The sequence below is a fragment of the Pseudophryne corroboree genome, chromosome 4, assembly GCF_028390025.1.
Source record: "Pseudophryne corroboree isolate aPseCor3 chromosome 4, aPseCor3.hap2, whole genome shotgun sequence".
NCBI lineage: Eukaryota > Metazoa > Chordata > Amphibia > Anura > Myobatrachidae > Pseudophryne > Pseudophryne corroboree.
In genome coordinates, this window is record NC_086447.1 from 945,484,608 (window position 1) to 945,497,242 (window position 12,635).

A 12,635-nucleotide genomic window follows, 5' to 3' on the forward strand; every position below is an offset into this window, starting at 1 on the left:
TGTAGCTGACAGTGGGGGCATATTTGGCACTGTGGGTATATCTGGCAGTAGGGGGACATGTGTATCTGGCAGTGGGGGGACATGTGTATCTGGCAGTGGGGGGACATGTGTATCTGGCAGTGGGGGCATAACTGGCACTGGGGAGACGTGTAGCTGACAGTGGGGGCATATCTGGCACTGGGGGCATCCTCCTCTAGTTGAACTATTATTTATTTGTGCATGCACATTTGTTATTAATTCACCCTGGTAATGAAATATACAGATCTTGCTATATTAATAAAAGAGAATTTCGTTCCATATGGTTATCCTTCCTAAGTACGCACATGGACATTCCATTTACCTTCTTCATGTATATAAAAGCACACAACACCTGGAGCTGAGCGCAGTTAGGTTTAATACCTAGCAATCTGTATAAAAAACTAAACACAGCAAACAACCCCAGATCCTCATACCAACCCCACAGGATTGTTTAGCAGCCACACAATGTGGACGCCTCTGTCTAACAATAGCAGCACGACAGCAAAGCTACGGTGTAACACAAGGGCAGAAGAAGGAAAGGACCGAGGACACAGGTTTAGTGAGCAGGCCACCACTTCTGCTGGGTTGGAGATGAATGTCAAGTGGCACTAATATTACATGCAAGGCCTGGCGGGCCGCTGCAAGTTCTCACCTCAAACCCACCCAGCCGCAGCAACTTACAAATGTCGTCACTTTGTAAATATAGCCCAATGTTTTGGAATGGCCAAGTCAAAGTCTAGATAACCCCACTGAGAAACTGTGGCGGAGCCTTAAGAGCTACCGGAAACATGGAAACGTTTCATCTTTTGTTTGGGAAAAATCTGGAATTTTCCCAAGTTTAGGCAGCAATTTATAAGTCCCAGTTTTTCTATTATTTTTAAGCAGATTCTCCTGTCAGCTGGTCTGATTTTCTGCATGGCTCTGTATAACCACCAATGGACTCAAGACATCATGGAAGGAGTAGCGGCAGTCATGGATTGTATTACTTTCTCACTCGTTGCTTCTTTATGTTTCATTCAACAATCTGAGTCACGTGTCACAGGATATTAGACGTGTTTCATCTTTGTCGCATCGCATTTTCCGGTAAAAAGGAGACGAGCAACACTAAAAGTCCTCCAAAACCAAAGTCACACCAAACTGATTACACGAAGAGTGTGGGGGGGGGGCATAAACTGATTACACAAAGAGTGTGTGTGGGGGGGGGGGGCATAAACTGATTACACAAAGAGTGTGGGGGGGGGGGCATAAACTGATTACACAAAGAGTGTGGGGGGGGCATAAACTGATTACACAAAGAGTGTGGGGGGGGGGCATAAACTGATTATACAAAGTGTGGGGGGCATAAACTGGTTACACTAAGAGTGTGGGGGGGGGGCATAAACTGGTTACACAAAGAGTGAGGGGGGGGGCATAAACTGGTTACACAAAGAGTGTGGGGGGGGCATAAACTGGTTACACAAAGTGTGGGGGGGGGGGCATAAACTGGTTACACAAAGAGTGTGGGGGGGGGCATAAACTGATTACACAAAGAGTGTGGGGGGGGGCATAAACTGATTACACAAAGAGTGTGTGGGGGGCATATACTGGTTACACAAAGTGTGGGGGGGGCATAAACTGGTTACACAAAGTGTGTGGGGGGGGCATAAACTGATTACACAAAGAGTGGGGGGGGGGCATAAACTGATTACACACAGAGTGTGGGGGGGCATAAACTGATTACACAAAGTATTTGGGGGGCATAAACTGGTTACACAAAGAGTGTGGGGGGGCATAAACTGGTTACACAAAGTGTGGGGGGGCATAAACTGATTACACAAAGAGTGTGGGGGGGGCATAAACTGAATACACAAAGCATGTGGGGGGGCATAAACTGGTTACACAAAGAGTGTGGGGGGGCATAAACTGATTACACAAAGAGTGTGGGGGGGGGGCATAAACTGATTACACAAAGAGTGTGGGGGGGCATAAACTGATTACACAAAGCATGTGGGGGGGCATAAACTGGTTACACAAAGCGTGTGGGGGGGGCATAAACTGGTTACACAAAGAGTGTGGGGGGGCATAAACTGGTTACACAAAGTGTGGGGGGGGCATAAACTGTTTACACAAAGAGTGTGGGGGGGCATAAACTGGTTACACAAAGAGTGTGGGGGGGGCATAAACTGAATACACAGAGTATGTGGGGGGGCATAAACTGAATACACAAAGCATGTGGGGGGGCATAAACTGGTTACAAAAAGTGTGAGGGGGGCATAAACTGATTACACAAAGAGTGTGGGGGGGGCATAAACTGAATACACAAAGCATGTGGGGGGGCATAAACTGATTACACAAAGAGTGTGGGGGGGCATAAACTGATTACACAAAGCATGTGGGGGGGCATAAACTGATTACACAAAGTGTGGGGGGGGGGCATAAACTGATTACACAAAGCATGTGGGGGGGCATAAACTGATTACAAAAAGAGTGTGGGGGGGGCATAAACTGATTACACAAAGCATGTGGGGGGGCATAAACTGATTACACAAAGAGTGTGGGGGGGGCATAAACTGATTACACAAAGAGTGTGGGGGGGGGCATAAACGGATTACAAAAAGAGTGTGGGGGGGGGCATAAACTGATTACACAAAGCATGTGGGGGGGCATAAACTGATTACACAAAGAGTGGGGGGGGGGGGGTTGGGCATAAACTGGTTAGTCCTTGTAACAATGGTATGTCAGGAAATATACGGCAGGTACTACGGTCACATGTGCAGTCAGGGCTGTAGGGGCGTCAGAGAATGGTTATTAGAAGTCACGAGTAAATTAACGTTTGACTGCTGCGGAGAGGCGTCTTTCTAGAAGAATTGAGACAGGGGCCCCTTTAAAAAGTTGCTATGGGGCCCACAAAGTTCTGGCTACGCCCCGGCCAGCAACCTTACCTTTCCACATTCGAATGGCAACGCCTCTTCCCACATCCAGCAGAATGACTCTGCCAAAGTCATCGGTCACCGCGGCCAGCGTGCTGCAGGGGGACAGACTGATGCTCTCTCCATGACGCCGGGAATCGGGGAGGCCAAACCTGATCATGGAAGCCAGGAAAAGGTCAGTGTTAGAACTACCTCCACCCACGGAGAACAAATTCTGGCGTCCTATTAGTAGCAGGATTACCGGACGGCCAATGGTGTTGCAGGCTCCACCTTTGGTTTCTGCTTCTGCTGCGGCTCTTCTTCGTGTTTGTTTTTCCATCCAAGCCAACCGCTAAAATACAGAGAGCAATGAGTTGTTCAGAGGATACGTTCCTCACACACAAGATAGTCCTGAACATTACAGGAGTAAGTGCTTATTTACCCCAACATTGACAATCAGGACCTACCTTCACTTGTTATGGGGAACCTATTGCTGGCCGGCCACCCACCCACCCTCTCACCCAGCTCACCCTCCTGGCTACTCCCCTCCCTCTTACATTGCAAGTCCTCTTCATTCTCTCCTCCCAGCGTTCTCCCTGTCTCCAGGGCGCATTTGTTACCCGGTCTCCATGTTTCCTGTGGGTGTCTCGGATCCTGTATGCCCACTTAGTGGGTACAGGCTCACCTAGTGTCACTGGCACCCAACCCATCATTGCTGCGTCTCTCTCGCCTGGCATCTACTCCCAATACCCCCGTACTGACTTTGGTTTCATCATTGTGCTTACATAGTAACCCGCTATATTTATGTCATTGCGGACACATTGCAGCAACGTATACAGAAAAGATTAGAATACTCATTTTGCCAAATGTTTATGTCGGTATCGGAGAGAGCCCTGTAGCGGCCAGCAGAGGATTTGGGGTTCAGTCTGGCACATTTCACTTTCAATGTCCTAAGTGTAAGCGTCCCCTAAAACTAGCCCGCCCAGAAAGAAACTTCTATATGGAGATACAATAAAAATATATTTGCTATTGTTACATAAGGACTTTGCGTTTATTATTTCCTACAATATAGGTTTTCCACCTCATCTTTTCTGCTGTTCTGAATGACGTCTCCTGCGGTTATAGCGAATGATACTGCTAGTCATTCCCGTAATAAGGCAGAAACCCCTGACTACACTGAGCCGCTGACAATCTAGAACTGTCCCAGCCAACTAGCGGAATAACAACATCTTAAATAAGTGGATACAAAAGGAACGTACAAAAAAAAAAAAAAAAAAAGACCAGATATAAGACCAAACGCTACAAACTCTCCCATCTAAGAAAGATTAATAGATTTATTTTCTAAATCAGGTGAGATTATATTCTATTGCGCAAAAGTGACATTTTTCATTGAATAAGGCCGTCCTAAGGACACATAACAGGCCATGTTTTCCAGACCATCTAGCAGGTGCACAGGTGTATTACCATCTTCACAGGTGGCCTGCGATACATGAAATGTTTGGGGTCCTAATGACTGAGTTTGGGAAGCTCTGGCATATGCCATACATTTCTGTCAATGAGCACAAAAAGCCTATTACAGGACGTTGTCCATGTTGGCCAATCACAAGCAATATTTACACGCTGGCCACCTGTGATAGGCTGAGGAAGTACTGACCTGCTGCCACTTCCATCACATATTCAGTAATAGCACTGCCCCCTACCTCTGGATTTACGAGGCGGGGGCAGATCAGCACTACTCATATTACCACACAAAGACAATAGCAAACACTAGAAACACCCTATGTACATACAGAAACGTACCTTGCAGCACTGAAGAGGGCCGAGGTGAGTTTGCTGGCTACAGCGAGGGCCACGTGAGACAGCAATGGTTGTGTGCTCCCCTGTGTAGACAGACATGACATACTGTACTAGCAGACAGGCAGGGCAGAGTACTATCACTATAATGACAATGTACCAACCTCTAAGGCAAAGAAGAAGCCAGTGAATGGGTTGGAGCCCACAGTAATATACTGAGACATGGTGGGGGGGCTGCTCTTTATAGCAGCATTAAAACCTCCTAAAATGGAGGCAGTCTTCATCTGATCGAATGGAGAGAGCGCCATGACACCTGCAACACAACGGCAGCAGTTAGAACAGTATGTACAGGAAGCCCCATGGTGATAAATAGCATGAATAGGATCACCTGTACTTGGTGCCCTCACAACCCCAAGCAATCAAACAGAAGTAAATAAGAGAATAAGAAATGTAAATGATGAAATTAGCGATTTTCTAAAGCTTACCAAACCATGCATCTTCACACTATTCAGGACTGCAGTATGTGTGATCTAGAAAGCGCTTCTGGACTGGATGTTATCAGCCAAGGACTCTATAAGAGCATGTGAAGATGGACATAGAATTGGGAGATACCAATTTAATGCTGGTCATGCAACCAATGAAACTGCAGCCATATCTGGCTATAACTACCCTGCAAATTCCGACATACTCTTGGATTTTGGGTATGCAGTCTCACCTGAAAAAAGGGGGTTTCGTTCTGACCTGTAAAATCATGCTCCAGGGGAGACACTGGTAATCGTGGGTATATTGGAGTTGTGGATTCCTGTGCACCAAACAGTTAACCTCTTTCTGTGACAGCACAGGCTCCTCCACCCCTATACCCTGCCGCCAGCCCAGAGAGCCATACAACTGAAGAACAGGGAGAAGGAGTAGAGGAGAAGGTAAACCGGCACACACACAACTCAGGTACACAGCTGCTGAACAAAGAATAGGCCTGGCGAAAAGTTACTGAAATGAAAATGTGTACCTGAGCAACATCTATGGAGGCCAGCGAGAGAGTCCACGAAAAGCTCCGGTACTTGAAGGAACATCATTTTTCAGATTTATATGAAACTGTTAGAATCCGTGGGCAGGGCCACATTATTCATGACATCATCAGAATTCTGCATGTGTGCAGTGTATTCTAATACCATGCTTACTAGAAACTTGTGTTATGGGTATAGCTATTGTGGAACACGGAGTGGTCAACGGATTATGTGAATCATGGGAGAGAGCCGGAGGGGAAGAGGGGGCTTTAAAGCCTGGATTCCCTCACAGCTCTGGACTCTTGCCTGAATTCTGGACAATCAGGATTTCATGTCTGTTAAACTTTTATTGCTGCAATTGTATACTGCCCTGCCTTGGACTACACAGCTCCTTGTCACAGACTCTTGCAAAGTAATTGCTTTGTCTCAGCACTACTATAGACCAGCAAGTGCTTTCCTTGGATTATTTCATGCTGGTTTTGTCCTGTCCATAGAACCTTTTCAACACTATTTCTCCTTCATCCACTAGGGGCCACTGGAGCGTAGTTACAATGGGGAAATAGTAGGCAGTAATTGGGAGCTGGCACTTTAAAATTCTCACACTGTGGCTAGCTCCTCCCCTACTATCTCCCCTCCAAGCCAGTCTTAGTTAGTGCCCGAGGGAGCTGGTTCACTTGGGTTTAGCTGAAGAAATGTTTCTTTTTTCTTTATTATTTTATTTTTCTTACTATCACACACAGACTGGCAGCTCTGCCACTGCCAGTCTGCACCGTGGGAGCTGCCGGCGGGGGTCCCATCGCAGCTGCATGCGGCTCGGGATGGGCCTCGGCTGAGGGAGACACTGATCTCTCCTGAGCTGGCCGGACACCGCTGCGTGCGGCGCGTGTCGGGGCCGCTCCACCAGCAGAAGAGTCCGGCAGCACGGCAGCAGTAAGTAACAGTGGCCGGTCACAGCTGCGTGCGGCGCGTGTTGGGGCCACTCCGTCGACAGAGGCCGGACACCGCTGCGTGCGGCGCGTGTCGGGGCCACTCCATCTGCAAGCAGTGGTGAGTAAACACCCCCCCTTCACATTGATGTATGATTTATATATTACATTACACATTTACTGGTGCAATGTGCTCTAAGTAATATGTTTATTCCTTCAGTGTGCCCACTGTATAATCTCATGTGTCTGGAGTGGGTCAGATTATAACCAGAGGCGCTTTTTCTAGTTCAAATTCGGCGCCATTAAGGGGGGGGGCAGAGCTTCAGTGCGCTATGCACAGCGCCCGCTCTGTACTGCGGCTCAGCGCTCCCCACGGCACACATTGCCGGCGGGGGATGCAGGGCGCTCACCTGGTGGGTTCGTTTAAATTTTGCGCCAGAGCGGGGGGCGGAGCTAACTCCTGCTCGGTACAGCGAGCGCTCCCCGCGACCCGGCCGCTGCACGCTCCCCAGCCACTGCATTCCCGCTCTGTATAGCGGGCTCCCTGCTCCCCGCACGCTTTGCCGGCAGGGGATACAGGGCGCTCACCGCTCCGGGTAAACTACAGGCTCCCGCGCTGCACAGCGGGCTCAGCGCCCCGCTCCCCAGCCACTGCATTCCCGCTCTGTACAGCGGGCTCCCTCCTCCCCGCACGCATTGCCGGACGGGGATACGGGGCGCTCACCGCTTCGTAGAACTGAAGCGGGTTAGTTAAGTTTTGGGGGCCGACCTAATTCCGCTCTGCAGAGCGGGCTCCCTGCTTCATTTCACGCATTGCTGGAGGGAGAGTCAGGGAGCTTACCGCTTCATTTAATGTTTGAACTGGGAGGGGGAGGAGCTTAATCCTGCTTTGCTCAGTGGGCTCCCCGCTCCCCAGCACACACACATGGATTAGAGCCTGCTCTATATCAGGGGCTCATTAATGCATCATCATTATAAAGAGCTTTTATAGCTTGGTGGCCATAATAGTGGAGCAGATTATGCATAGGAACCCAGGTTCACATATCACCCTCTACCCAATTAGCTTAATTATGTATATATATATATATATATATATATATATAGAAGTCCAAAAGACACAGCGGCACTCGAGGATTTTCGTGAAGTAAATGAGGTTATATTTCAAAAAAGTTACAGATAGCCAACGTTTCGGGGCTTACATGCCCCTTTGTCAAGGTGTATATGTATACACCTTGACAAAGGGGCATGTAAGCCCCGAAACGTTGGCTATCTGTAACTTTTTTGAAATATAACCTCATTTACTTCACGAAAATCCTCGAGTGCCGCTGTGTCTTTTGGACTTCTGCATAACTTTTACTGAGGGCACCGGGGTATCTTCAAGCCAGCCGGGAGAGTGCCAGACCTATTTGGGATCCATATATATATATATAAATATGTGGGTATATATATATATGTATGGGGTTATGTATGGGTGTGTGTGTATATATATATATATATATATATATATATAATAAGAATTTACTTACCGATAATTCTATTTCTCGTAGTCCGTAGTGGATGCTGGGGACTCCGTCAGGACCATGGGGAATAGCGGCTCCGCAGGAGACAGGGCACAAAAGTAAAAGCTTTAGGATCAGGTGGTGTGCACTGGCTCCTCCCCCTATGACCCTCCTCCAAGCCTCAGTTAGGATACTGTGCCCGGACGAGCGTACACAATAAGGAAGGATTTTGAATCCCGGGTAAGACTCATACCAGCCACACCAATCACACTGTACAACCTGTGATCTGAACCCAGTTAACAGCATGATAACAGCGGAGCCTTTGAAAAGATGGCTCACAACAATAATAACCCGATTTTTGTAACAATAACTATGTACAAGTATTGCAGACAATCCGCACTTGGGATGGGCGCCCAGCATCCACTACGGACTACGAGAAATAGAATTATCGGTAAGTAAATTCTTATTTTCTCTGACGTCCTAAGTGGATGCTGGGGACTCCGTCAGGACCATGGGGATTATACCAAAGCTCCCAAACGGGCGGGAGAGTGCGGATGACTCTGCAGCACCGAGTGAGAGAACTCCAGGTCCTCCTCAGCCAGGGTGTGCCCCTGACCAAGTAGCAGCTCGGCAAAGTTGTAAAGCCGAGACCCCTCGGGCAGCCGCCCAAGATGAGCCCACCTTCCTTGTGGAATGGGCATTTACATATTTTGGCTGTGGCAGGCCTGCCACAGAATGTGCAAGCTGAATTGTACTACACATCCAACTAGCAATCGTCTGCTTAGAAGCAAGAGCACCCAGTTTGTTGGGTGCATACAGGATAACAGCAAGTCAGTTTTCCTGACTCCAGCCGTCCTGGAAACCTATATTTTCAGGGCCCTGACAACATCTAGCAACTTGGAGTCCTCCAAGTCCCTAGTAGCCGCAGGTACCACAATAAGCTGGTTCAGGTGAAACGCTGACACCACCTTAGGGAGAAACTGGGGACGAGTCCGCAGCTCTGCCCTGTCCGAATGGACAATCAGATATGGGCTTTTGTGAGACAAAGCCGCCAATTCTGACACTCGCCTGGCCGAGGCCAGGGCCAACATCATGGTCACTTTCCATGTGAGATATTTCAAATCCACAGATTTGAGCGGTTTAAACCAATGTGATTTGAGGAATCCCAGAACTACGTTGAGATCCCACAGTGCCACTGGAGGCACAAAAGGGGGTTGTATATGCAGTACTCCCCTGACAAACTTCTGGACTTCAGGAACTGAAGCCAATTCTTTCTGGAAGAAAATCGACAGGGCCGAAATTTGAACCTTAAAGGACCCCAATTTGAGGCCCATAGACACTCCTGTTTGCAGGAAATGCAGGAATCGACCGAGTTGAAATTTCTTCGTGGGGCCTTCCTGGCCTCACACCACGCAACATATTTTCGCCACATGTGGTGATAATGTTGTGCGGTCACCTCCTTCCTGGCTTTGACCAGGGTAGGAATGACCTCTTCCGGAATGCCTTTTTCCCTTAGGATCCGGCGTTCAACCGCCATGCCGTCAAACGCAGCCGCGGTAAGTCTTGGAACAGACATGGTACTTGCTGAAGCAAGTCCCTTCTTAGCGGCAGAGGCCATGAGTCCTCTGTGAGCATCTCTTGAAGTTCCGGGTACCAAGTCCTTCTTGGCCAATCCGGAGCCACGAGTATAGTTCTTACTCCTCTACGTCTTATAATTCTCAGTACCTTAGGTATGAGAAGCAGAGGAGGGAACACATACACCGACTGGTACACCCACGGTGTTACCAGAACGTCCACAGCTATTGCCTGAGGGTCTCTTGACCTGGCGCAATACCTGTCCAGTTTTTTGTTCAGGCGGGACGCCATCATGTCCACCTTTGGTCTTTCCCAACGGTTCACAATCATGTGGAAGACTTCCCGATGAAGTCCCCACTCTCCTGGGTGGAGGTCGTGCTGAGGAAGTCTGCTTCCCAGTTGTCCACTCCCGGAATGAACACTGCTGACAGTGCTATCACATGATTTTCCGCCCAGCGAAGAATCCTTGCAGTTTCTGCCATTGCCATCCTGCTTCTTGTGCCGCCTTGTCTGTTTACGTGGGCGACTGCCGTGATGTTGTCCCACTGGATCAATACCGGCTGACCTTGAAGCAGAGGTCTTGCTAAGCTTAGAGCATTGTAAATTGCTCTTAGCTCCAGTATATTTATGTGGAGAGAAGTCTCCAGACTTGATCACACTCCCTGGAAATTTTTTCCTTGTGTGACTGCTCCCCAGCCTTTCAGGCTGGCATCCGTGGTCACCAGGACCCAGTCCTGAATGCCGAATCTGTGGCCCTTTAGTAGATGAGCCCTCTGCAGCCACCACAGAAGAGACACCCTTGTCCTTGGAGACAGGGTTATCCGCTGATGCATCTGAAGATGCGATCCGGACCATTTTTCCAGCAGATCCCACTGAAAAGTTCTTGCGTGAAATCTGCCGAATGGAATCGCTTCGTAAGAAGCCACCATTTTTCCCAGGACCCTTGTGCAATGATGCACTGACACTTTTCCTGGTTTTAGGAGGTTCCTGACTAGCTCGGATAACTCCCTGGCTTTCTCCTCCGGGAGAAACACCTTTTTCTGGACTGTGTCCAGAATCATCCCTAGGAACAGCAGACGTGTCGTCGGAGACAGCTGCGATTTTGGAATATTTAGAATCCACCCGTGCTGTCGTAGAACTACTTGAGATAGTGCTACTCCGACCTCCAACTGTTCTCTGGACCTTGCCCTTATCAGGAGATCGTCCAAGTAAGGGATAATTAAGACGCCTTTTCTTTGAAGAAGAATCATCATTTCGGCCATTACCTTGGTAAAGACCCGGGGTGCCGTGGACAATCCAAACGGCAGCGTCTGAAACTGATAGTGACAGTTTTGTACCACGAACCTGAGGTACCCTTGGTGAGAAGGGCAAATTGGGACATGGAGGTAAGCATCCTTGATGTCCAGGGACACCATATAGTCCCCTTCTTCCTGGTTCGCTATCACTGCTCTGAGTGACTCCATCTTGATTTGAACCTTTGTATGTAAGTGTTCAAATATTTCAGATTTAGAATAGGTCTCACCGAGCCGTCTGGCTTCAGTACCACAATATAGTGTGGAATAATACCCCTTTCCTTGTTGTAGGAGGGGTACTTTGATTATCACCTGCTGGGAATACAGCTTGTGAATTGTTTCCAATACTGCCTCCCTGTCGGAGGGAGACGTTGGTAAAGCAGACTTCAGGAACCTGCGAGGGGGAGACGACTCGAATTTCCAATCTGTACCCCTGGGATACTACTTGTAGGATCCAGGGGTCCACTTGCGAGTGAGCCCACTGCGCGCTGAAACTCTTGAGACGACCCCCCACCGCACCTGAGTCCGCTTGTACGGCCCCAGCGTCATGCTGAGGACTTGGCAAAAGCGGTGGAGGGCTTCTGTTCCTGGGAATGGGCTGCCTGCTGCAGTCTTCTTCCCTTTCCTCTATCCCTGGGCAGATATGACTGGCCTTTTGCCTGCTTGCCCTTATGGGGACGAAAGGACTGAGGCTGAAAAGACGGTGTCTTTTTCTGCTGAGATGTGACTTGGGGTAAAAAAGGTGGATTTTCCAGCTGTTGCCGTGGCCACCAGGTCCGATGGACCGACCCCAAATAACTCCTCCCCTTTATACGGCAATACTTCCATGTGCCGTTTGGAATCTGCATCACCTGACCACTGTCGTGTCCATAAACATCTTCTGGCAGATATGGACATCGCACTTACTCTTGATGCCAGAGTGCAAATATCCCTCTGTGCATCTCGCATATATAGAAATGCATCCTTTAAATGCTCTACAGTCAATAAAATACTGTCCCTGTCAAGGGTATCAATATTTTCAGTCAGGGAATCCGACCAAGCCACCCCAGCGCTGCACATCCAGGCTGAGGCGATCGCTGGTCGCAGTATAACACCAGTATGTGTGTATATACTTTTTAGGATATTTTCCAGCCTCCTATCAGCTGGCTCCTTGAGGGCGGCCCTATCTGGAGACGGTAACGCCACTTGTTTTGATAAGCGTGTGAGCGCCTTATCCACCCTAAGGGGTGTTTCCCAACGCGCCCTAACTTCTGGTGGGAAAGGGTATAACGCCAATAATTTTCTATCGGGGGAAACCCACGCATCATCACACACTTCATTTAATTTATCTGATTCAGGAAAAACTACAGGTAGTTTTTTCACACCCCACATAATACCCTCTTTTGTGGTACTTGTAGTATCAGAAATATGTAACACCTCCTTCATTGCCCTTAACATGTAACGTGTGGCCCAAATGGAAAATACGTTTGTTTCTTCACCGTCGACACTGGAGTCAGTGTCCGTGTCTGTGTCGACCGACTGAGGTAAATGGGCGTTTTAAAGCCCCTGACGGTGTTTGAGACGCCTGGACAGGTACCAATTGGTTTGCCGGCCGTCTCATGTCGTCAACCGACCTTGCAGCGTGTTGACATTATCACGT

General features: G+C 48.7%; 1 protein-coding gene and 1 long non-coding RNA gene across 3 annotated transcripts in view; one reads left to right on the forward strand and one right to left on the reverse strand.

Annotated features, from left to right (window-relative positions):
* Positions 1-12,635, reverse strand: part of RAB3GAP2 (RAB3 GTPase activating non-catalytic protein subunit 2) — a 546,281-nt gene that overhangs the window by 268,077 nt on the left and 265,569 nt on the right. For both annotated transcript variants that reach the window (XM_063919133.1, XM_063919131.1), the window contains 4 exons: positions 4,865-5,013; positions 4,707-4,786; positions 3,169-3,258; positions 2,940-3,079 (listed from right to left, as the gene is read on the reverse strand). In XM_063919133.1, the coding sequence (XP_063775203.1) occupies positions 2,940-3,079; positions 3,169-3,258; positions 4,707-4,786; positions 4,865-5,013 (459 nt within the window). The remainder of the gene's footprint in view (positions 1-2,939; positions 3,080-3,168; positions 3,259-4,706; positions 4,787-4,864; positions 5,014-12,635) is intronic.
* The window catches only part of LOC134910755 (uncharacterized), a 48,653-nt gene continuing 41,620 nt past the window's right edge, over positions 5,603-12,635 (forward strand). The window contains exon 1 of the long non-coding RNA XR_010176282.1: positions 5,603-5,754. This is a non-coding gene — a long non-coding RNA (uncharacterized LOC134910755). The remainder of the gene's footprint in view (positions 5,755-12,635) is intronic.